Below are 25948 nucleotides of genomic sequence, written 5' to 3'. Positions count from 1 at the left end.
ATACCTTTTTCTTTCTTTTCTGGCTTTTTCTTCTTTGGTTGCTCTTTCTCCTTCTTGGCTTTTTTATTTGCACCCGCCTGAGGAGACTTTTCTCTGGTATCTACTGAGATCGATTCTTTTTCTTCCTCTATAAACCTTTGATGGACTTCAGCAGCCACCTGTATGGTAGCATTATTTTAGTTAGGATAGCATTTAGCAAATAGGACAATCACTTAGATTTAGTCTCTTAGATTCCACTGAACAACAATGCCCATATCTTCACCCTTTAAGGAACACAGAGTGAATGATCCAGTCCCCGAGTACTATTCCCCTGCAGCTGTCTGAAAGGAGGCTCTCATTTTATTAATCCATGATTGCAATGCAGCTCTGTGTCTACCAAGTTTAAACTCTAATCTGGCAAATGTAAGATTTTGCGCATGTTCATTTAGTTTTATCTTCACTGATAAACCAGCCTCCTCCATCTTAGGCTAGAAATCCATCTTGCAGTAAAAACAAACTACATTCAATCCTGTTTACAATTAAATCTGTTTCTCAAGGATTGGGCTATGACCCACCTCTAACCTTAACTACAAATGGTTCTGTACTGCCTGTTCCAGGAAACAGCAACTATGCCTTTGTTTCAAAAGGGTATTGTTATCTCCTTGTTCTGACCACCTTGTAATGGCCACCTTGAAACCATGTCTTTGTTTCAGGATGTTGTTATGACCAGCTTGCTATATGCTCATGTTCTGCTCCTGTAATCCTGCCTATTTGCCTGCCAAATTCCCTAATTTGGAAACCCCTTACTCCTGAACTATAAAATTTCCTATGTTCCCCACGGCTAAAGCTGATCTCTTAAACCCTGCTCATGCATAGGAATAAAAAATCTTGCTTTAATTGATTTGGCCATGATTTGGATTGGTGATCTTTCTCCTCCCATCTTTCAGATTAACCACCTCTATGAATTTAACATTGGAATCATTTTCCACGTTTCTGTTTTCTCTTGCCTCTAGGACAGGCTTTTCCTCCCCATATCATTTTCTGCTCTAGTTTCCTTTCTGTTCCTGTGATAAACACCATGACCAAAGCAACCTAGAGAAGAAAGGGTTTATTTGGTTTACACCTCCCTAGGACAGTCCATAATTAATAGAAGTCAAGGTAGAATCTCAACCAGTTCCAGTCAGAGGGACAGAGTGACAGTTCTTACTGTTTTTTTCCCCCATTGCTTACTCAGATTGCTTTCTTAATCAAGCCAGGACCACCTGCCCAGGACTATGCCTTATCATATCAACTGTTAATCAAGAAAAAAAATTTTCAGAGACTTGCCTACAGGACAATCTGGTAGAGACAGTTCCCCAAATAATGTTCCCCATGTTGAGATGACTCTAACTTGTGTCAAGTTGACAGAAAAATAACCAGCACATTTTCTTAAACTTTCATAGTTGACTCTGTTACAAATGCTAATTTCTGGGCCCCAAGACCTAGTTACAGTCCAGAATGCATTCTCATGGATATCATGCCGTATAATTGTTGTGTAAACTTTGTTCCCCATTGCAAACCCCAAAACTGTGGACTGTAAAACCCTGTTTCTTGTTTAGTGTGGTTCAGCCCTATCATACACTTTTTTTTTTTTTATTATTTTTTTTTTATTTTTATTTTTCTTTTTAGTTACATTTTGTTAACTCTGTGTCCCAGCTGTATCCCGCTCCCTCATTCCCTCCCCAACCCCACACTCCCTCCCTGGTCTCCTCCCTGCCCCTTTCCAAGTCCCCTGATAGGGGAGGACCTCCTCCCCTTTCATCTGACCCTGTTTTATCAGGTATCTTCAGGGCTGGCTGCAAAGTCCTCCTCTGTGGCCTAACAGACTGCTCCTCCCCTGGGGTGGGGGTCAAACAGCCTGCCCTTGAGATCCTATTAGAAATAGTCCGTGTTCCCCTTACTTTGGAAAACTACTTGGTTACTGAGCTACCACAGGCCACATCCGAGCAGAAGTTCTAGGTTATATCCATAGATGGTCCTTGGTTGAGTGTCAGTCTCAGAAAAGACCCTGTGCCCAGATATATTTGGTCCTTGTGGAGCTCCTATCCTTTCCATATCATACTAACTTCCCTTCTTTCATATGATTCCCTGCACTCTGCCGAGGGTTTGGTTATGAGTCTTAGTGTCTGCTTTGAAACACTGCTAGGTAGAGTCTTTCAGATGCCTTTTGTGATAGACTCCTGTCATAAGTTCAATGCACATCCCATTTGTCTTTCTAAATGAGGATTAATCACCTTCGCCTGTGTCCACTTTCTTGATTATCTTCTTTAGGTGTGTAGATTTCATTATGTTTATCATGTCTTGTAGGTCTATATAAGCGAGTATATACCAAGTTTGTCTTTCTCCTTCTGGGATACTTCACTCAGAATGATTTTTTCTAGATCCCACCACTTGCCTGCAAATTTCATGATTTCTTCCTTTTTGATTGCTGAGTAGTATTCCATTGTGTAAAAATACCACAGTTTCTGTATCCATTCCTCCGTTGATGGACATCTGGGTTGTTTCCAAGTTCTGGCTATTACAAATAAAGCTGCTATGAACATGGTTGAACAAATGTCCTTGTTGTGTACTTGAGCAAATTTTGGGTATATACTTAGGAGTGGTATAGCTGGGTCTTGAGGTAGCACTACTCCTAGTTGTCTGAGAAAGCGCCAGATTGACTTCCAGAGTGGTTGAACCAGTTTACATTCCCACCAGCAATGGAGGAGGGTTCCCTTTTCTCCACAACCTCTCCAGCATGTGCTATCACTTGAGTTTTTCATCTTGGCCATTCTGATGGGTGTAAGGTGATATCTCAGGGTCGTTTTGATTTGCATTTCCCTAATGGCTAATGAGGTTGAGCATTTCTTTAAGTGTTTCTCTGCCATTCGACGTTCCTCTTTCGAGAATTCTCTGTTTAGCTCTGTTCCCCATTTTTTAAGTAGATTACTTGGTTTGTTGCTTTTCTGCTTCTTTAGTTCTTTATATATACTTGATATTAGCCCTCTGTCAGATAAAGGGTTGGTGAAGATTCTTTCCCAATCTGTAGGCTGTCTATTTGTTTTGATGACAGTGTCTTTTGCTTTACAGAAGCTTTTCAGTTTCATGAGGTCCCATTTATTGATTGTTGCTCTTAGAGCCTGTGCTGTTGGTGTTCTGTTCAGGAAGTTGTCTCCTGTGCCAATGAATTCTAGGCTGTTTCCCATTTTTTTTCCAGCTGATTTAGAGTATCTGGTTTTATGTTGAGGTCCTTGATCCACTTGGACTTTAGTTTTGTGCAGGGTGATAGATATGGATCTATTTTCATTTTTCTGCATGTAGACATCCAGTTGGTCCAGCACCATTTGTTGAAGATGTTGTCTTTTTTCCATTGAATGGATTTGGCTTCTTTGTCAAATATTGAGAATTCATAGGTGTGTGGGTTTATTTCTGGGTCTTCTATGCGATTCCATTGATCCTCCTTTCTGTTTCTATGCCAATACCATGCAGTTTTTATTACTGTTGCCCTGTAGTACAGCTTGAGATCGGGAATGGAGATACCTCCAGATGATCTGTTGTTGTACAGGATCGTTTTGGAGATTCTGGGTTTTTTGTTTCTCCATATGAAGCTGAGAATCTTTTTTTCAAGGTCTGTAAAGAATTGAGTTGGTATTTTGATGGGAATTGCATTGAATCTGTAGATTGCTTTTGGCAGGATGGCCATTTTCACAATGTTAATCCTACCAATCCATGAGCACGGGAGATCTTTCCATCTTCTGAGATCTTCTTCAATTTCTTTCTTCAAAGACTTGAAGTTTTTCTCAAATAGGTCTTTCACTTGCTTGGTTAGAGTCACACCAAGGTACTTTATGTTGTTAGTGGCTATTGTGAAGGGTGTTGTTTCCCTAATTTCTTTCTCAGCCTTTTTGTCTTTGGTATACAAGAGGGCCTCTGATTTTTTTGAGTTGATTTTGTATCCTGCCACTTTGCTGAAGGTGTTTATCAGCTGAAGAAGTTCTCTGGTTGAATCTTTGGGGTCGCTCATGTATACTATCATATCATCTGCAAATAGTGACACTTTGACCGTTTCCTTTCCGATTTGTATCCCCTTGATCTCCTTTAGTTGTCTTATTGCTCTGGCTAGGACTTCAAGTACAATGTTAAAGAGATATGGAGAGAGTGGGCAGCCTTGTCTTGTCCCTGATTTCAGTGGGATTGATTTAAGTTTCTCTCCATTGAGTTTGATGTTGGCTATAGGCTTGCTGTATATTGCCTTTACTATCTTTAGGTATGTGCCTTGTATCCCTGATCTCTCCAAGACTTTAAACATAAATGGGTGCTGGACTTTGTCAAATGCTTTTTCAGCATCTAAGGAGATGATCATGTGGTTTTTCTCCTTCATTTTGTTTATGTGGTGGATTACATTGATGGATTTCCGTATGTTGAACCACCCTTGCATTCCTGGGATGAAGCCTACTTGGTCATGGTGGATGATATCTTTGATGTGTTCTTGGATTCGGTTTGCAAGTATTTTATTGAGTATTTTTGCATCAATGTTCATAAGAGAGATAGGTCTGAAGTTCTCTTTTTTTGTTGGATCTTTGTGTGGTTTAGGTATCAAAGTGACTGTGGCTTCATAGAATGAGTTTGGTAGTGTTCCTTCTGTTTCTATTTTATGGAATAGTTTGAGGAGAATTGGTGTTAGTACTTCTTTGAAGGTCTTGTAGAATTCTGCGCTGAAGCCATCTGGTCCAGGGCTTTTTTTGGAGGGGAGACTGTTAATGACTGCTTCTATTTCCTTGGGAGATATAGGACTATTCAGTCTTTCTACCTGATCTTGACTTAATTTTGGTAGATGGAATCTGTCAAGAAAGTTATCCATTTCATTTAGATTTTCAAATTTTGTGCCATATAGGCTTTTGTAGTATGACCTAATAATCGTTTGGATTTCCTCAGTGTCTGTAGTTATGTCCCCATTTTCCTTTCTGATTTTGCTGATTTGTATGGTTTCTCTCTGCTTTTTAGTTAGTTTGGCTAAGGGTTTGTCTATCTTGTTGATTTTCTCAAAGAACCAGCTTTTTGTTTCATTGATTCTTTGGATAATTTTATTTGTTTCTAATTGATTGATTTCTGCCCTTAGTTTGATTATTTCCAGCCGTCTGCTCCTCTTGGGTGTATCTGCTTCTTTTTTTTCTAGGTTTTTCAGTTGGGCCATTAAGTTGTTTGTATGTGATGTTACAGATTTCTTCTTGTAGGCACTTAGTGCTATAAATTTTCCTCTGAGCACTGCTTTCAATGTGTCCCATAAATTTGGGTATGTTGTGCCTTCATTTTCATTGAATTCTAGAAAGTCTTTAATTTCTTTCTTTATTTCTTCCTTGACCCAGCTGTCATTGAGTAGTAAGTTGTTCAGTTTCCATGTGCGTGTCGGCTTTTTGTTGTTTCTGTTGTTGTTGATGTCCAGCTTTAGTCCATGGTGGTCAGATAGTATACAAGGGATTATTTCAATCCTTTTGTATCTGTTGAGGCTTGCTTTGTGACCAACTATATGGTCTATTTTGGAGAAGGTTCCATGCGGTGCTGAAAAGAAGGTGTACTCTTTTGAGTTTGGGTGAAAAGATCTGTAGACATCTATTAGGTCCATTTGATTTAGGGATTCTGTGAGTGCTTTCATTTCCCTATTTGGTGTCTGTCTGGTTGATCTGTCCCTTGATGAGAGTGGGGTGTTGAAGTCTCCCACTATTAAGGTATTAGGATCAATGTATGATTTAAGCTTTAATATTGTTTCATTTACGAATGTAGGTGCTCTTGTATTTGGGGCATAGATATTCAAAATTGTGATGTCCTCTTGTTGGATTTTTCCTTTGATGAGAATATAGTGGCCCTCCTTATCTTTTTTGATTAACTTGGGTTGAAAGTCTATTTTATTAGATATTAGGATGGCTACTCCAGCTTGTTTTCTGGAACCATTTGCTTGAAAAACATTTTTCCAGCCCTTTACTCTGAGGTAGTGTTTATCTTTGTTGCATAGGTGTGTTTCTTGGATGCAACAGAATGTTGGGTCCTGTTTCCGTAACCATTCTGTTAGCCTGTGTCTTTTTATTGGTGAGTTGAGTCCATTAATATTGATAGATAATATTGACCAATGCATGTTAGTTCCTTGTGTAATGGAGTCGATGATCTTACCTTGTTTCATTGCTTGTTTTCTTTTCATTTTTGTTGGGACATTATCTGTATGCCCTGTTTTCTTGGGTGAATTCGTTTTCGTTGGATTGGAGTTTTCCTTCTAGTATCTTCTGTAGGGTTGGTTTGCTGTATAGATATTGCGTAAATTTAGTTTTGTCATGGAATATTTTGTTTTCTCCATCTATGTTGATTGAAAGCTTTGCAGGGTATAGTAGTCTGGGTTGACATTTGTGATCTCTTAGAGTCTCCATGATGCTTGCCCAGGCCCTTCTGGCTTTCATAGTTTCTGATGAGAAGTCTGGTGTGATTCTGATAGGTCTACCTTCATATGTTACTTGGCCTTTTTCCCTTGCTGCTTTTAATATCTTTTCTTTGTTCTGTAGATTTAGTGTTTTGACTATGATGTGACGTGATGTGTTTCTTTTCTGGTCTAGTCTATTTGGTGTTCTGTAGGCCTCTTGTATATTTATGGACATCTCTTTCTTTAAGTTGGGAAAATTTTCTTCTATGATTTTTTTGAAAATATTTTCTGGACCTTGGAGCCTGGAGTCTTCTTTTTCATCAATTCCTATTATTCTTAGATTTTGTCTTTTCATAGCATCCTTGATTTCTTGGATATTTTGTGATTGGAATTTTTCTGATTTTACTTTTTCTTTGAGAGAAGTATCAATTTCTGCAAGTGTGTCTTCAGCTCCAGAGATTCTCTCTTCCATCTCTTGTATTCTGTTGGTGATGCTTACTTTTGTGGTTCCTGATCTTTTCTCCAAGTTCTCCAGCTCAAGAGTTTTCTCACTTTGTGTTTTCTTTATTGATTCTAATTCTGTTTTCATGCCTTGCACCATTTCTTTTATGTGTTTGAATTTGGATTCCTGTCTCTCTACGATGGACTCTATTTCTTTGTTCATTTCCTTTTTGTATGCCACTAATTTCTTCTCTACTTGTGCCTCTATTTGTTTGGCTATGTTTGCCTGTGTTTCTTTAAGGGTTTTGTCTATTTCTTCTTTCTTTACCTCCAATTGACTGGCCAACTCTTTGAAAGATTTGTTCATTTCCTCCTTATGAGCCTCAAATAATTGAGCAAGCATGGCTTTAAGGTCATTTTCCTGTGCTTCTGATGAATTGGGATATCCATCGATTTTGGGGTTTGCTGGTGAAGTCATGATGTCCTGATTTATGTTGGAAATGTTCTTTCGCCTACCCCTGGCCATTGGCTTATCTGAGACCTCCCTGTTTGTTTTTGGATTCAGCCGATCAGACTGGTACTGTCTCTCTCTCGAGTCTGGAGAATTCTTCAGGAAGTTGAGAGAGGTCCCGTGTCCTTAGCGTATGCTGAGGACTAGCTGTACCTGTGGGAGGAAAGTACGCAGGCGCAAACAGAGGCAAATGCAAGCGTGCGTGCGTGTGTGTGTATATGTGTGTGTGTAAGTGGGTGTGGGCGTGTGTCTCGAGGGACAGAGTGATGGCTAATGTTGAACCCTTGAGTGTGTGGGAGGGGCTCTGCAATGTATATGTCGCAGGCGCTAGTGATGATCGCAGCGCAATTTCTGGCATTAACTGCCTTAACTCCTCAATTAGACCCACAGAGCAGGAACTTCAATGTTCCAAGTGCCCCTCTGTTTCCCAAAGTGGGTATATGGGTGGGAGGGGGTTCGATGCCTGGCTTCTGTTTTAGAAGAAGCCAGGATCAGTGGAGCTGCAGATTCTCAAGGGTGCACTCACTTACAGGCAGGACACTTGGCAGAGATCGGCGTATCTGGGCTGTCTGCTCTCTGGTTTGGCCCTGCTTCTTTGATGTGCTCCGCCAGTTCCGTGCTGCTGTCACTGCCAGGTTATGAGGTCTTGCTGCAGCTGGAGATTTCAGGGTGGTCACGTCAGTGGGAATCGGGGTAACCAGCCTTTCTGTTCTCTGGTTTGGCCCTGGTTAGTCTTAAACTGGAGGGCTGATGTGCCCCGCCAGCTCAGTGCTGCTCCGCCGCCAGGTTAGAAAGTCCCGCTGTAACTGGAGACTGGGTTGCTAGTCCAGATGCTTTCTGGGAAGTCCTGGGGTCTCTTTACTGTGCTCTCCAAGCTTCGGAGGCCCAGCGCCTGGTGTGTCTAGCTTGTATGGCGTTTCTGTCTGGATTTGGTGAGTATATAGCGTATTCTCTGTCACTGTGGTATTGGGCGGGCCGTACCGTCAGTGATCGCGATCCTGCGGAGCTAGTATGGCGTCTAGCAGACTGGGGCCCTGGGAGGATGGTGCAGCTGCTGCTCGTGAATCTGGGGCTCCGAGACACAGTACTGCTGGCCTTTGCCGATAAAGGACTTGGGGCTCAGCCTCAGTGGCTGCAGGCCCCAGGCAGTTAGGTCTGCGCTGAGAAAGGCGAGTCCGCTGTGCCGAGGAGGAGGGAGGTCTGGGGGAGGGGAGTGCCGAGAGATCAAAGGATCGTTTCTCACCTTCCCCAAACAAGTCCCTGGGTGATCCGAGACCAAGGTTTTCACCTCCGGCGATGTTCCCTGTTGTTTAGAAAGTCTCTCCGTTGTTTCCCTGGCTTCAGAAGTTCTTCCACTCATCAACTCAGAACTTTTTCTCTTCCACAGCTTGGAAACTGTGTGTGCTAGTCGCCATCTTGGCTCCGCCCCCCTATCATACACTTTTAATCCAAGAACTTTCTGTTTACTGTAAACAGGTGATTTTGGTGTGGTTCAGCCAGCTCTAGCACACACCTTTAATCCAAGAGCTTTCTGTACAACACAGGATTTAATAAAGTTAACTTTAGGTTAATTTAGGTCAAGAGGGAGAGCAAGAAACCAGCTGACAAGGATTAAAGAGTAGGAGGGACTTTGAGCTGAGGGATATTTAAGATAGGGTGTAAAAGTAATAGGAGATTTTAGTTGAAACTCTGGCTTCAGTTTAAGCTTCAGCTCCTCAGCTCCCTGGCTGCTTTTGGGGCTTTGAGTGAGCAAGAATTTGGCTTCTTCTTTTTTTTTTTTTTCCTTTTCCTCCTTGGCTGTCTAGTAAACCCTTTGGGTTTTTTTCCATCCAGACTTTTGCTGAGAAGGAAGGTCAGCTGGGTGCTTTCTCTGCCTCTCTGATCTAGCAGGTTTTCACCCCAGCATCTGGCACCTGAGTCTTTATTGGTAAAATGGAATGGTCGAGATTTTCATTTTTTGTTTATAACAACAAGGTGAAGCTTCAGTTTCAGGATTGTTTTCGATTTCTTTTTTTATTTTAAATTTCTTTTTTATTTTTTTTATTAATTACACTTTATTCACTTTGCATCCCCCTGTAAGCCCTTCCCTCCCCCTCCCTCCCCCTAGATGCCCCTCAACTGAAGAATGAATGCAGAAATTGTGGTACATCTACACAATGGAATATTACTCAGCAATGAAAAATAAGGAAATCATGAAATTTGCAGGTAAACGGTGGGAACTGGAAAGGATCATCCTGAGTGAGCTGTCCCAGAAGCAGAAAGACACACATGGTATATACTCACTCATATAGACATGTAATATAGGATAAATCTACTAAAATCTGTACATCTAAAGAAACTAATCAAGAGGGAGGACTCTTGCTAAAATGCTCAATCCCCATCCCGAAAGGCAAAGAGGAAGGACATCAGAAGAAGAAGAAATCAGGAAACAAGCTAGGAACCTGCCACAGAGGGCCTCTGAAAGGCTCTGCCCTGCAGACTATCAAAGCAGACGCTGAGACTTATGGCCAACTGTTGGGCAGTGTTCTTTTTCCATTTTAATCCTACCTAAATATTCTCCTGTGCACTATAGAGAAAATAAGATAAAAATTTTACATCCCTCTATCTAGTTCTGTAGAAAGGAGGTCCTAAATCAGTTGAATCATAAACACTTTAATCCTATGTATACATTCTAACTCTTGACACCCTCCCAGAAGATTCACTGCTTGTGGAGATAATATTTGCCACTGGCTAACATGATAGTCCCTAGCTTCTCCTACTCTCTGACTTCCTATGTGTCTCCAATCATAGTTAGCCTCTCTCTCATGCTCATGAATGTCTGGATTATGGCTGTATTATTACTCCAAGATGTTCACAGAATAGGGAAATTCTACCCTTATACTGAGGAGATACAGGCTTTTACTGGGCCCTTTTTACATCCTCTCTCCTTTAAGATTTTCTATATATTTCAGGTTATAGAAAGCCTTGTCTCAGGGATACATATATACACTCAGAAGACATGATGTATAACTGCAGAACATTAACTACTAAATACTCTCCATCTCATACATACGCACATATGTAAAAATATTGACCACAGTGAAGTATAGAGTAGAATGGTGGCTATCAGGGGTTGAAGGTAGATGGGTAGGGGATAGTGAAAAATGTTAGTTAAAGGGTAAACTGTTTTAGTCAGATGAAAGAAAAAAAATTCTGATGGTCTATTACATAGCATAGTAATAGTAGTGAATAATGTATTTTATATTTAGAATTTGCTAGAGGGGTAGATTTTAAATGTTTACTACAAAGAATTGATAAGGAAATGAAATGGCAGATATGTTATTAATTTGGTTAACCATTTTAAGACGCCTATCTATCAAAATGTCAAATTATAATTCAAAAAGACATGCTTTTACTGTTTATAAATTTAAATTTTAAGCATACCTGTGATGTTTTAAATAAAATCTCAAACTGTTCAATTTTACCAATGAAGACTCAGGAGCCAGATGCTAGTGTGAAAACCTGCTAGCTCAGAGAAGCAGAAAAGCCATGCAGCTGACCTTTTTACTTACCTCACATCCTGAAGGAAAAAGCCCAAACCCAAAAGCCAAAAGGCCAAAAGATCAAAGTTAAAAGCCCCCAAAGACAAAAGGCCTAAAGCCAAAAGCCCAAGGCCAAAAGTTTGCTAGCTCAGCTGATAGCCCGGGAGGAAAAGGCCTGCTAACCTACCCAACAGCCTCATAAGGACAAGTTAAAAGCCAAAACAAACAAACAAACAAAACTCCTTCTTCATGCTATCTTAAATACCCTTCAAATCAAAGTCCTTTCTTTCTAGTTAATCGCTGACAGATGGTTTCTTGCCCTGCTTCTTGACTTAGGGTTAACTTTATTAAATCCTGTTACAGAAAACTCTTGAATTACAGGTGTGTGCTAAGGCTGACCCACACAAAACCAGAAACAAGTTTCTAAAGTTCACAGTCTAGAAGTTCACAATGGGCTCAAATATCCTGCAACATATATGCATGTTTACATATAAAATGTCTATCATTTTTTTCTTTATGTGTCTGTCTGTCTATAGAAAATCTTTATCTAAGGACTATGCCACTCAGGTTTTTCTTCTTTCTAGAAATACTAGAAGTAAATACTAAGTTCATCTAACTCTGGAGCAATGAAGATTACTTGTAAAAACTGAGAGAAGAGCTCAAAGAAGTATATAAAACACACCTGCACTTTGGAGGTCAGGAAATGGGAATCACTAAGATTATATGTATTTATTTCTATAAACATTTTTGAGGTCCAGATCTGATATGATTTTTGAGATTAGTAGAATGAGGAGAATGGAGAAGAATATATAGCCCCCTCAAAGGCATTGGTAATCTTGTTTGCAAAAGGCCAGTAGGTTGCTACCTTCTCCGGACTCCTGACACACACTTGATGCCTCATGGCCCAGCATGCAGCAGTCTTCCCTCATCACCTGCTAATGAGCTTTCACACTCCCAGACCTACTTGTGCTTTCCCTGACTTTAGGTACCCGTGTTTTACTTATGGAGGACAGTACTTGTTAACTGATGGATTTTCTTTTAAAATTGTAATATGTCACAGGATGATCTGCCAACAGCACTTGAGATATCCAGAAAAGCTACATAGAAAAAGCCAGTTTGGTTGAATTCTTTTTGGAATATATATATATATATATATATATATATATATATATATATATATAATCAACAAATGACCTTTTGACAAAAATGGATTTCATGCTATCTACTGTGCCTTCAAGTTCTTGGTAAAGTTGAAAGCTTGATTGTTAAACAGACCCCCTTTAAATTGCAAGCAATTCATTTTTTTTAAATTTGTTCTTGCAAAGTCATGTAAGTTAGCAATTTCCTTTAAAATTGGATTTATCTCCTTGGCAAACAACCTCATGATGATGATGAAGGTAGTGATTATCATTAGAATTTTTCTTGTCTACTTCTTTCAAAGACCTCCAGATCTTTTTCAAAAATTAGCAGAATTTAGAATACATTCTTTAGAGTAGCTGCTAAGGCTGGCAAGAACTTTAAACATAATGATTTCACATTGTAGGTATTAAATATGACTTCTCTGAAATCATTACATACCTATCAATTAGAAAGTTTTGCTAAAATTAACATAGCATACTAAATGAATAGCTTTTGGCAAAACTGCTCCTTAGAAAAAGCCCGAATTAAAGTACAGCTCATTCCAATTGCAGCAATCTAGGTTGGAACTGTTTGCCTACATCCATTTTCTGAACCACACCTGTCGCATTTGGAACTCAAAGTTCCTTTAAATGTTTGTTTTCTAACAAGGCACAGTTTAATCATTCAAGAGTGTGGGTGCTAAACTCATGACTATCTTTTTTTTTCAAATTTTTGACTGCTTTTAATGAGTGACATTAGATTTATAGAAGTCTATTATAACATATAAAATCCTGATTCAAATATAATTCATATACAGTATTAATAATGATATTAAGTGATCATTTCCCCTATGCTCATTATGAGACATTCCAAAGTACAAAAGAAAAATGCACAACTTTAAGTAAATTTCTAGAAAATGAATTGTATTTTGTAGTTTCTAAAACATTTCAATATACACTATTTCATTGAATTTCAATCGTTTGAGAAATTTTCTCATGAGTTAGAGAAAAATCGAAGACTTAGAGAAGCTAACAGGTTTTTCAAAACTCAAAACAGACTGTGTGTAATTGTGACGTGTAGTTGATACCAGCTGCATGTTTATCTCTCTAAGATAGGTAGGTTTGTTGGAGCATGTGTGACGTGCCCATTATGTTTCTGAAGTTCAATTAATAATACAAGTAACTCATGATCTTTCTAGAAAACCTGCACCTGCTTCCCACTCTCTGGGACTTGTGTTTGTGGTTTCTGTGCTAATCATCATTCTCAGCACCATCATCTTTTTATTGGCTTCAGTGTTGTGCAGCATCTTAAGACTGTACTGATAACTCAGGATTGTGTTAGGTGTGGTCATTGTACCAAATTAAAGTCTATGAAAAGTAATCGAACCATCAGAAAAACACTAACAAGAAAAAAAATTACAAAGTAGAGGGTTAGAGTACTTGCTAAGCAAGGGTGGAGACCTGAGTTTGAACCTTCAAAAATGACGGAATGCTGAGTGCAGTGTTGGCCCTCCGTAGTGTCAGTGCAGCAAGATCAGAGGTAGAAGCAGGAGAATCCCCTCAAGATCATGATATGATATGGCTAGCCTGTACTTACTAACTTACTATGTATTCCATGGTTGGGCACCAAGAGAATATTAACTGACTCTATTCTGAGGGGCAAAAACTAACAAATGGACGGCACTGTGAGGTTTTTAAAATAAAGATACTAAAAGAAAATATATGTAAATAATCTCAAAGTTTAATTTCTAAAAAGTTCATTATATGTAAAGATTCTCCCCAAATAAGATGTTCAATTCACTAGAAAGGTTTTTCATCTAAAAATTTCCATGGGTCTGGGTTCATAGTCTCAAATACATGTAAAGGAAGAATCAAGCAAATTGAAGAAAGGAATAGGTTTATTCTTAGAATAAACATTTACCACAGCTCTTGATAATTCCAAGTAAAATACAAATACAAACAATAAAGTATACGCATTTTAAGCAATGATACACACACACATACACACACACAAGCAAGTGATGTGTAGATGGCAGCATATAGTCCCAGGTCTAAGGAAGCTTTGTATACTCATGGTCACTGAGGGATACGTGTAAGAATGTTCAAGCATATGTGTCCAATGGCATAAAAACGCAAACCCAAATGTAGGTCAGTAGCAGCTTCATTAACTAAGTTGTAATACAGTCATGTAATAAAACACTGCATAATGAAGAAAATAAACAGAATAAAACTACCCTTAGATGACTCTAATGAATAATGTTCTAGAAATGAGAACACACACACACACATAACACAAAGGGTCCATTTCCTTAAAACTCAAAAGGCAGGCACTACTACAATATGTTGTTTAGGAGTTACAGACTTGAGTCAGAAAAAAGCCAATTGAAAAGGTGAGATGGTGGTGCACGAAGAGGTCTAAGATTTGGACAGTGCATGAGGAGACCTAGCACTGCATGCCTGGTTTTACTCACTCCTGTGTACTGGTGTCATAAATATTTACTTTAGTGTGTAAAGCCAGAAAAATACATTTTATGCATTTTCTTGATGTGAGAAATGTCCACACTTGAAGGTTTTTTAAAACATATGCTGAGACTTATGGCCAACTGATGGGCAGAGTACAGAGAATCTTATGAAAGAAGTGGGAAATAGTAAGATCTGGAGAGGACAGGAGCCCCACAAGGAGAGCAACAGAACCAGAAAATTTGAACACAGGGGTCTTTCCAGAGACTCATACTCCAACCAAAGACCATGCATGGAGATAACCTAGAACCCCTGCACAGATGTAGCCCATGGCAGTTTAGTGTCCAAGTGGATTACATAGTAATGGGAAGAGGGACTGTCTCTGACATAATCTGATTGACCTGCTCTTTGTTCACCTCCCCCTGAGGGGAGAACAGTCTTACCAGGGAGAACAGGAAGGAGAGGAGGACCTCTCCTATCAGTGGACTTGGGGAGGGGCATGCGTGAAGAACAGGGAGGGAAGGTGGGATTAGGAGGGGAGGAAGGAGGGGTTTATGGGGGGATACAAAGTGAATAAAGTGTAATTAATAAAAGTTAAAAAAACAAATATGACAAGAAAGAAGTTTGAAATCACTCTTTGAGAGATGAGGAAATCAAAAGAAAAATGGAGGAGAAAGGAGATATTTCTGTTTTGGGGTAAAGTCAGATACAAAGGTTGATATTGTTTCCTGATTAAATGGAGTTCTTCAAATAAATCAAAGAATTCTTGATGCAAAAGGAAAATAAAAGCCAAGTGGTTAGAACAGAAACCAAGCAATAGTCTGCCTTCTTTTAAAAGTGGACCTTAGCTCTCCACTGAAAAGGGTTAATAACATTTACTCTGTTGGGATTTGGAAACAATAATAAGCATACAGGTTGAAGTCGGAGGTTGATGGCCTAATTGGGCTTTGTGTTTTCTTTCAAGAGTTTGAAAAGTATTCCTAAGAATTAAATTTCATTCCTTAAAACTAAAACCAGTAGTATCACTTAAAAACAAACAAAAACATTACATTTCTGGGTTTTCTAGGAAACATAAAATCTGGTCAGGCTTGACGTCATTATTATTCGACAAAGTAAGCCAGCACAGGGTAGAACATGTTCCCATTAACAGGAGTGTGAGTTCTGCAGGTTCACCATCACACCCTCCTAGACCTTCTCTTGACCTTTAGTCTCCTGCATTTCCAAGGTAGCTCAGCACTGAAATGAATCTAAGTATTGTCTCACTTCTTTCATGATTTCGAGGACTTGCTGACTAAATCTCTTAACTTTCTATTTCTTTCAGAAAAAAAAAATCCCTTACGTACTAATAATTTCTGAAAGGCGTGCATTTTCATAGCATGATTGTGATGATCACATAAATGTTGCAGTGTGCCATGGTAATCATCGTACCACGTAAATAGCAGGGCTGCTGACAAGAAGTGTGCCCACAGGCACTGCTTACCATGTGGGAGATGGCCATTGAGGCCTGCTGCCAGGTGTCCAGTACTATCTTCTCGTCTACCTCCAGGTTAAATTCCAAAGCTTCCAGTGGGGGGTCGAGCTTGTCCTTCAGTAATGCTTTCAGCTTTGGTCTGATGGTAGCATTTTCTGGAGAACTGGATATTCGAGGAACTAGAGGAATTCTTTGGGGTGAAAAAATAAAAAACAGAGAAACATAAGAGTTTCATTTAAGAGAATTCTATTTTTGTGACAGTATTGGTTTGTTCCTTTTGTTGGTTTTGTTGCTTTAATTCACATTTCCAAAGTTTTCCTAGAAAAATTGTTTTGAAGGGAATATGATTAGAAAGTGCAGCATTCACAACTGTATGGTCTACAAAATCTTGCTAATAATAGAAAGCTCACAGCAATAACAAGATATTTTTTTCAGGTTTTGCTCTCAATAATTAAAATAGGAGTATTAGATAATGAAGAAAGATTATTTTTTGTCACATTTCCATGGCACATACTTCTCATGAAAGAAATCAGTATGGACAAAGTAAACCTCGTGAAATTAATTCAAAATGGTCGCTATCACTCGGCACCCTGACGTGAATATGAGACCAACACAAATCTGACTGGGGCTCCTGATCAGAGATGACGACGTTATGGGTGGCTGCCAAAGTGAAGCTTCAGAAAGCCTCCCCTTTCTCATTTATGGAGGGTGGGGGTTCTCTCTTCATCAAGTGCTGTGGCGAAATACAGGAGTGAGGCTTGTTCTCCGCTTTCTCAATATCGTTTCTTTCTAAAGTGAAGATTTTAGAACGATCTTTGAGAATATGATATTTCTTTCTTTATTTATTTATAAATTACAGGTTATTCACTTTGTATCCCAGCTGTAGCTCCCTCTATCGTCCCCTCCCAATCTTACCCACCCTTCCTCATCTCCTCCCTTGACCCTCCCCAAGTCAACTGATAGGGGAGGTCCTCCTCCCCTTCCATCTGACCTTAGCCTATCAGATCTCATCAGGACTGGCTGCATTGTCTTGTCTGTAGCCTATTAAGGCTGCTCTCCATTAGGGGGAGGTGATAAAAAAGCCATCCACTGAGTTTATGTCAGAGATAGCCCCTGTTCCCATTACTAGGGTACCCACTTAAAGACTGAGCTGCCCTGGGCTACACTTGTGCAGGGGTTCTAGGTTATCTCCATGCCTGGTTCTTGGTTGGAGTATCAGTCTCAGAAAAGACCCCTGTGCCCAGAGTTTTTGGTGCTGTTTTCCTTCAGAAGAAGGTGAAAACAAGAAACAAGACAGGAGCCTACCACAGAGGGCCTCAGAAAGACTCTATTCAGAAGGCTTTTAAAGCAGATGCTGAGACTCATAGCCAAACTATGGGCAGAGTGCAGGAAATCTTATGAAAGAAGGGGGAGATAGAAAGACCTAGAAGTTAAAGAAATTTTATCTGATGCTTCCAAATAAGAAACAAAGCCAGTTTTTTTTTTCTTGAGTTCACAATTATCTTCCTAAATTACTGTTCCAGACCCAGCTTCTTGACTGTGTAAGAACAACTGTTGCTCTACTACTTACCAGCCCGCAGAGGAAGACTATGAAAGACAGTCCTGATGGTACCTGATAGGCTAGGCTCAGATGGAAGGGGAGGAGGTCCTCCCCTATGAGGACTGGAGAAGGGGCATGGAAGGAGATGAGGGAGGGAAGAAGGAAGGGTGGGATTGGAGGGGATGAGGGTGGAGGCTACAGCTGGGATACAAAGTTAATAAATTGTAATAAATAAAAAGATATTAAAAATAATAAATAAATAAATTTCTTTAACTTTACATGTTGATTTTCACAGTGTGTGGTGTTTTGAATGAAAATGTTTCTCATAGGTTCATATAATTAAATGTTTAGTCCTTAGTTGATGAACTGTTTGAGAAGGATTTAGGAGTTATGGCTTTGGTTGTTGGAGTACTTATGGCTTTGTTGTAGGTGGTGGTTTCAAAAACCCATGTCATGTCCAATGTTTCTCTGCATGCTTCTTGGCAGATCAGGGTGTAAATCTCTCAGCTACTGTCCATACCCAACAGGATGATCATGTAATCAAGCTCACAATTTAATGTTTTTCTTTTATGTTTTGGTCATAATATATTGTCACAGCAGTAGAGCAGTAACTATGACCTAGGACTTGGAATTCTGATGACCTGTCATAATTTTACATGTAATGCATGAAAAAAAAACCTCACACATTGAATTATATCTTAATTATATCATAATAAAAAAATTACTGCTAAATCAAAGCCATTCAAGTTCCAAGATTATCTATGTGATCATTACTATACATTTTACATAGCATAACTTTTGCTTTTCGGGACAATAGACATTTAGAAAAAGGCTTAGGGTTTATGACCCACTGATTTTTTTTAACCAGGATCATCTATCTGTTTGGCCATGGGCTTGGAGACTTACTGTTTATCACACTGCTGAATTCAATGACTGAACTCAATGGCCTAGAATCCATCAGTTGCCAACAGTTCAGCCAAAAGGTAAGATATTACAGGCATCTACTCTACCCATGATTGGCTGTTTTCAGGTCCAGTCTTATTCAGACCTGGTACAGGCAACTGCCACTCCTGTGGGGTTAGGTTTGAAATAGCGTATCATGTCCTGATGGTAGCACTTGTAGCCATTCTATCTCCTGCCTCTTATACTCTTTCCATTCAGCCCTGCTGTAATGTTCCCTGAGCCTTAGATGGTGTGGTATAAACGTCATGCTACAGGTTGAGTCTTATTTATTTGAAGCATCTTAATTGCCAGGGAGTCTCTGCATGCACTGGGAGGAGGACTGACTGTTGTGTGAGGGGGAGGAGAGGCGGAGAGTGATAGTAACCAGATCTACAGGCATGTGAAATTGCCCCAAAACAATTTTAATTAGTTAAAATACAAAGAAGGTGTGGAAATGAGAATAAACATAAATACATAATAACTCTATGTTAAAATTATAAGTAGTTGAAAATGAGCTTAGAAGTCGTTTATTCGGGAAAATCCCTCTAGTGTTGGTAGTCCTGTCACTACCTGAAGATATGAAATTAGGAGTGCTAATTGACTTTATGAGTTCAATTCTTGGAATAATATAAAACATTATTATTGTTGTCATCATAAATAATTTTTAATCAATGAATATAACTATTGCTATGAAAATATTATATTGCTACCATTACTATTATTACAGGGTTGTTAGAAGGAAGGAAGTAGGAAAACTATGTAAAGCTGCTTAAAATCATGCTTTACTTTTTGCAGCATGTTATAGATTGTGGTTGATTGGTTGGTGGACTGACTGGGTGTCCCAGCAGTTTTGCCACAGCAATGATTTAAGGTTGAGATTGGTACAAAGTTTCCCTGCAAAAAATAGGAACTGTCTGTTCTTCTATGATCTTATTGCACAAAGCAACATTAACAGCTTCCCCATTATGCCTGGTTTGCTATTATGTGCTAAGAACTGAATGCCCTGCCACTCTAGATACTGAAACGTGGTCTCTTTTGGTGATTCTGATAGTTCTTACTGCTGTTGGTCTTCATTATTGCTTTTAATTTCAACGTTTTCTTAGCATCTTGCTCAATGCTTTTCTTGTGTTTGGGACCAGAAGAGAGTACATGCTCATCTGTTTGTGTATTCTTGTGTATATATGGGTCTGGCAAAAATAGGATAATATTAAGTGGGAGAATATAAGAGTGAAGAAATGAACCTTGGATCATTGCATAACTTAATTATCTCAAATTATTTTTTAGAAAAAGAAAGGGCTAAACAATGTGATAGCATGAAATTTTCACAATTAAAATATTAAATATATGCAAAAGTAGGCTATTATATATTATCCATTAACAACAGAAACCATCCTTTATTGAAAGTTTGGGACTAGATGTAAAGAGTTTCAACTTGCAGACATGGCCCCATATACTTTGTAGATTCTATTTTCTATAATTCTCACAAAAAACCCTCTTTAACTAGAATGGAGGGTGAGGCTTACGTTGAATTGTAGTGGCTTGACAGACAAGCAAGTTATCTTACCCTACTTAGATATAACAGTCAGTAAGTGATAGACTCAGGATTTAAACTAGACCTATCTGGTTTCTAAATATATTCATTATGCTATATTTTGCTTATGCAACTCTTACATCTATGTTGACTGAGCAAGCCCTAGGCAAAATCTTTCCTTTAAATATAAAACACATAGCTCATGTTGTTGGAGGTTCAAACATACCGTCCAGTGTCTGCATGTTGTTTGTAAATCTAAGTTCTGCTAGTGCTTCCATCGTTACGCGCAGATGTAACGATGCCTTGCTTAATGCCTTGCTTAATGATCACAAGGAAATATTATTTTAACTTTTTCTTACATTTTAAATTTTATTTTCAAATAATACATTTACTTCTAAATGATTTTGAACTCTGTTTTCAAGTGCTTTATCGTAAGTCACATAAATTAAGTAAAACCGTAGCTTAGAGTTCAGTGGCTTGATGTCACGCTAAGGGACCACTGCCACTTCCCTCGCCCCACTCTTTCATGATGACATCTTCTTCATTTCTTCTTTTTAACTTTTATTAATTACACTTTATTCACTTTGTATCCTCCCCTCCCAATCCCGCCTTCCCTCCCCCTTCTTCACAGTTACAGCGTAACAAGGTGACACAGTGTTAACAGTCATCCGCCTTACCTGAGCTGGCTTTCTGAAATTTCTTTACCATCCAGCTGAACTAACGGTATTCGAGTAAATTTCCTAGTGTCTTCTAGTGGGATTTTGGATTCCATTGCTCTGTAATAATCTTGAAGGAGTCTTTTTGTGTCTTGGAAACGGTTCACTTCTGCCTTTAATAGAGAAAGTAGATATCAATACCTAAATAAGAACAGCCCAATCTGTATGTATTTCTGTAATATATGTGTATACCAGAACTGTTTTTTTTTTCTTTTTTTTTTGTTTGCTTTTTGTTTTTTTGAGACAAGGCTTCTCTGGGTAGCCTTGGCTGTCATGGACTGAACTTTGTAGACCAGGCTGGCCTCAAACTCAAAGTGATCTGCCTGCCCCTTCTCCCCAGAGTTCTGGGATTAAAGGCATGCGCCACCACACCCAGCCCGTAAACAGAATTTTTAAGACAGGTTGGTTGAAACTAACTTTCTAGAAATTCAGAAAGACCTGTAGTTGTCTCTCTGTCCCTAACGTTTCCATAACTGAAGAAAGCAAGTGACTTTGCATTATAGGTGTTACTGAGTGCGATTCCGCTTAACCAGGTGACTGTGTTATGCTTTTTAATAATTACTCTTAGAGATTCTTCAATTAACCATTGAAGTGACTTCTTTGTCTTAGTAATAATTCAATCATCGTGAGGTGCTGCACACACTCTCCATGCAAGAACAAAATAAAACCAACACCAAGCTCTGTTCCCCTGGTACAGTATGAACTGTTTGTGGAAACATGACACACAACAGCAGAAAGGAAAACAGTAATTCTCCCAGTACATTTCCTTTCTTGAGTAACATGAACAGGGTAGACACAACTCAGAACTTCTCAGTCCTCTCTGCTTTAATTCTTTGTTGGAGTTGCTAGAAGAGACTTTGAAGGAAGCAGAGCAGTGGACTTTGAAATGGCCAGGTAATCTACCAATTTTCTTTTCTTTATCATTGAGTTAAAATATTCATACACAGAATAATACCACAGTTTAAAGAAAAGTGCTGGCCGTATGTCATGTTTAGGTTCGTAAAAGTTAAGAGGAAATGTTTTGACTGTATCACACTCATGGGAACTTGCCCAACACCATATTTACAGGGAATACGATGCAAATATAAACTTACTCTGGACATGTTGAGTATTGACAATTAGCTTTGGGAAATTAAAGTGTTCATTTGTGGGGGTGGTTAAAAAGGCTATTTATCATTGAATCAATGGATGTATTACTGGACAAAGTCAGAAACCTAGAAGGTGTTTTTGTTTGTTTGTTTTTTTTTAAGCCTAGAATACAGTTTATAGACCTTAGTTTATAAACTGTGCTAGAATCTGTCCCTAAGATTTACATTATTACAGTATTTTTTAAATAAAATATTAATCATTTTAAAGGGATACAACTTGATTCAAAATATAAAGGAATTTAAATAGGATACCATACCGTATTAAAAAATCTTCTCTAAGAAAACTTAATCATGACTCCTCTTATATTTATAATAACAACAAGTAAATAACACTCTGTTGTGTGACTTCTTTACCGTTGGGGTTTCAGATTTTACTTTTCTTTTTGTGTGGTATTCTGGATTGAATGTAGGGGTTCCAGCATTCTAAATAAGTACTTTATGGCAGAGCCATCTACAACCTTCTTATTTCTTTTTCTTTGAGATGGTGTCTTATTATGTTGTCTAGGTTAACCATGAACTCACTTGTTTGAAAGAAGCCTTTTTAAACTTTACTGTGTGGAGAACTTGTTGCAGAGGCTATTCACAAACAAGACAAATGAAACAATGACAAACAAGACAAACTTCCAAGGTCAAGCCATTTTAGAAACTCAACATTAGTGAGCCAAAACGATTCCTTTACTTGTGGAAGATCTTAGTGCCTAAATATGTCAACAGACTTGTCGAGGTACCAGGGAGATGGATAGGTGGAGTTATGTAGCACTATCCAAAGTCACTTATTACAACTTTTCCCGGAAGTGTTTGGAAGGTAAATTTCCATGGGATCCATTTCGGGAAGCAATTATCTGTCTGTTTGTGAGCTAACACAGGCCACTGAAGATTTTCCCGAGTCTTGTTACCTTCAGTCCTTGACAGACAGTAAGGCTTTTGATTTTGGGTTTCCTGGACAAAATGCAGCCTCCTTCAAGGGTCTATTATGTGAGGGGTAGTCCCATCGCCATGTTCTTCCTCCATGTGCTGAACTGAAAGTTACTCCCCAGCATGTTCATTGCTGGCTTTTATGGGGTTTACTGAGCAGCGCCGAACAAAGTTGTCTGTGTCCTAACTGTGAAACTGAGCTATTTGGACAATGTTGTTGACATAGAAGTGTTCTGGAAGGACTATTGACTCTAAATCCTTGCTACTTCTTTCCCTTGCTAGATGGAAGGATTGGACCAATGGTTCCATCCCAGTTTTTCTGAGTTTTCTTATCTATGAAATGAGGATGACAATAGGCCCTTCAGCATGATGCTGTTGTGATAGTTGACTGTACTCTACTGGAAATTTCTGAGAGTAGTACCTGGCATGCACTCTGCGGTTTTGTTTTATTTCATCAGATGTGGACATTGGTTTAATACCTTAAGAACCCCAGCTCTATGTATTAATGCACTGGTAATGGCATACCTATTCATACCATTTATGGCTCTGAGTCATGAAAATGACTCATTAAAGTCTGCCGTGCCCTTATTATTGGGTTGCAGCTGCTTCTTCCATAAGCACTTGGTAAAACCTGTTCACAATATTTTCTCTGAAGTTGTTCAAAATGATACCCTGAGCTCTGCTCACATGAGTTTAGGCTAGTTGGGCACTTTCCTTAGTCCTATGTGTAAATTACGCATTATGGAGCTAAGCATATTCCTTAAAATGCTTAACAATGTGGTTAATAATATCTCAGAATTGTTCTTTGGTTGAAACTCTTTTAAATCTATCTTATCATCACAATCCAGGTTTGTAACATGCCTTCCTAGCTTTTCTTGTCCTGATGTTCTGCTTCCATTAATCCTTCAATATGGATATAGTATAGTTCTTCATCAATAGGGAGTACACTTTAAGTCATTATTTAATACTTGACCAATACCTTTGTTCTTATGTATTTACACCCATTTGCAGAAGTCTGAATTAGGCACACCAAGAATTTATAATAGAATATTGATAACAACCTACTATAATAGAAGTGGCTGGTATGAAATATATTCTCTCAAAGAATCTGTTTTACTATATTTCATTTTTGTGTGGATATACAAGTATTACAATGGCCATACCACAAAAGACCATGAAGTGAATTGTGTAAGCCTCATGATACACCATTAGACTCCAATATAAGGGCTACTTGAACAAAAGCACTTCAGAACCACAGTGTATGATCTAACAGCCTGGAGAACTGTTAAGCAAATAATGGGCAGGGGGAATATACAGTCAGTGCTGATTCAATGAAAAGCAGAAATTTTTCATCCCAGGTGAGATGAAACAGAATGTACTGTAAATTGGAACAGCAAAATATTTACCTCATCGTCACGGACACAAAACACAGCTTTGCCCTAAAGAATATGAGAGACAGTTTATTCTAAGCCAAATGGGGGTAGATGGTGCGGGAACATGGATTTAGGTTGTTCTAAACCACATGTTTCATTGTGGAAGAAGTTTCAGAAGTTAAATTAATTAATTAGCGTCTTCCAAACAAATTGGTGGTAGCATCAGTAGCTGAGTTATAGTTTAACAAAAAAGCAAAACAAAAACAAGTTAGTAAGGTGAGGCTATTATAATTCCTGAGGTTTTCCTGTTCTTCAGGTTTCTGTTGACTTTTCAGACCTGCCCTTGGATCTCATATTGTCCCAGTGAAGGCTGAAACTATTAGAATTGCTGGGTCATCTGTTCAAAAGAGATCTGCCAAACACCTATGATATTTCAGTCATACCACCAAAGATATTTCATCATTTCCTAACATACCTTCTAGGTTAATCAATTATAGGCGAGAAATAGCTCTCTTCTCATACTCTCTATGAATTACTAGTCTGTCAACAAAAATTAAATAAGCATAGCTTGACCAAGATAGGCCTGATAGTCTCCTACAGGTGAATAATTTTAGACAGAGTTCTTCCAGACCCTCAGCCCCTTGGCCTCCCTCAGTGCTTAAGGAAACTAGTTCTTTGTAAACCTTTCTCTGTGTGCTTGAAATATCCTTTTTTTTTTTGAGACAGTTTCTTTGTGTAGCCTTGGCTGTCCTGGACTTGCTTTGTAGACCAGGCTGGCCTTAAACTCACAGAGATCTGCCTGCCTCCGCCTTCCTGAATGCTGGGATTACAGGTGTGTGCCACCACACCCAGGTTTGAAATAGACACTTTAAAACAAGCCTTTTATCAGTTGCGTGAAGCAGGAATGCCTCCCTCAAGATCTGAAAATCATCTCTTTGAAGATTTCATTTATTACTTCTCAAGGGAGACAGCATTTCAAAGCTCCTCTATGAGGGAAGGAAACTAACATCTTACCTACACGAGTATTGAGCAGGTGCACACGTTATGGCACACAGATTACATTCAATTAAAAGTTTAAAACATTACAGATCAGGCACAACTGACTTCACTCTTCATCCAGCGTAAACCCTTGAGCTTTCAAAACCTGTAGCTAGAGGCATTTTGTCCTGAGAAATCTATCAGTTAAAGGCTGGTCTGTTCTTTCTCTCCCGGTCACAGCACTGGTCCCCAGGGCAGATTTCCCTGTCTAATGTGGCCAGTTTTAAGAATCTGAGAGTCTGATCAGGTAAGCACCCCAGTTGCAGACAGCGTTTTTGCATTCTCTCAGAACATATTAGGGACACAGGGATGATGAGTAGCTGCGTAAGTAAGATGCAATGTCTGTGTGGTTCCTTCATTGGGATAAAAATAAATAAAACAATTTTTGTTACCTGATTTTTTTTCTTGGCAAGCCAGAATGCATACCAGGCAGAGAATGTATGCAACTCAGGATGTTGTGAGCAAAATGATCCTTAAGCAGACCCCTAACACTCCCGAAGGAGTTGTCCCATGAGGAATACAGCTGAAAAGGGAGTCTGTGTCACTGTGTCTGGCTTTCCCTACCTGCATCAGGGAAAAGAAGTGATTCATTGTTATTCCGACAAAGTCCTGCAGCCAGTTGTCATTAATGATGTCAAGTCTCTCTTGCTCTGCCTCTTCCTTTCTGGCTTCACAGATGTCCCACAGGCGGTCTTGTAGGTCCTGAGTGGAAAGAGAAACAAGTGTGGCTGTGCCTGAGAAGCGTACCTTGTACAGCTTCAGTGTCATGCGACCGAAATTGCTCGCCTCTGGAGATGTCCCCGAAGAGGCCACGCCTACC

The 25948-nt window shown here is 39.1% G+C and overlaps 1 protein-coding gene across 1 annotated transcript in view; it reads right to left on the bottom strand.

Annotated features, from left to right (window-relative positions):
* Spef2 (sperm flagellar 2) overlaps window positions 1-25948 on the bottom strand; it is a 209068-nt gene that overhangs the window by 37676 nt on the left and 145444 nt on the right. Inside the window, exons 24-27 of the mRNA XM_055601065.1 lie at window positions 25693-25830; window positions 20616-20767; window positions 15935-16115; window positions 5-158 (exon numbers count right to left, since the gene is read on the bottom strand). Coding sequence (XP_055457040.1) covers window positions 5-158; window positions 15935-16115; window positions 20616-20767; window positions 25693-25830 — 625 coding nt within the window. The remainder of the gene's footprint in view (window positions 1-4; window positions 159-15934; window positions 16116-20615; window positions 20768-25692; window positions 25831-25948) is intronic.

Source organism: Psammomys obesus, unplaced genomic scaffold (genome assembly GCF_907164565.1).
Source record: "Psammomys obesus unplaced genomic scaffold, mPsaObe1.curated_primary_1811, whole genome shotgun sequence".
Lineage (NCBI taxonomy): Eukaryota > Metazoa > Chordata > Mammalia > Rodentia > Muridae > Psammomys > Psammomys obesus.
The sequence above is the reverse complement of the archived record's forward strand: the minus strand, read 5'-3'. Positions and strand labels throughout refer to the sequence as shown.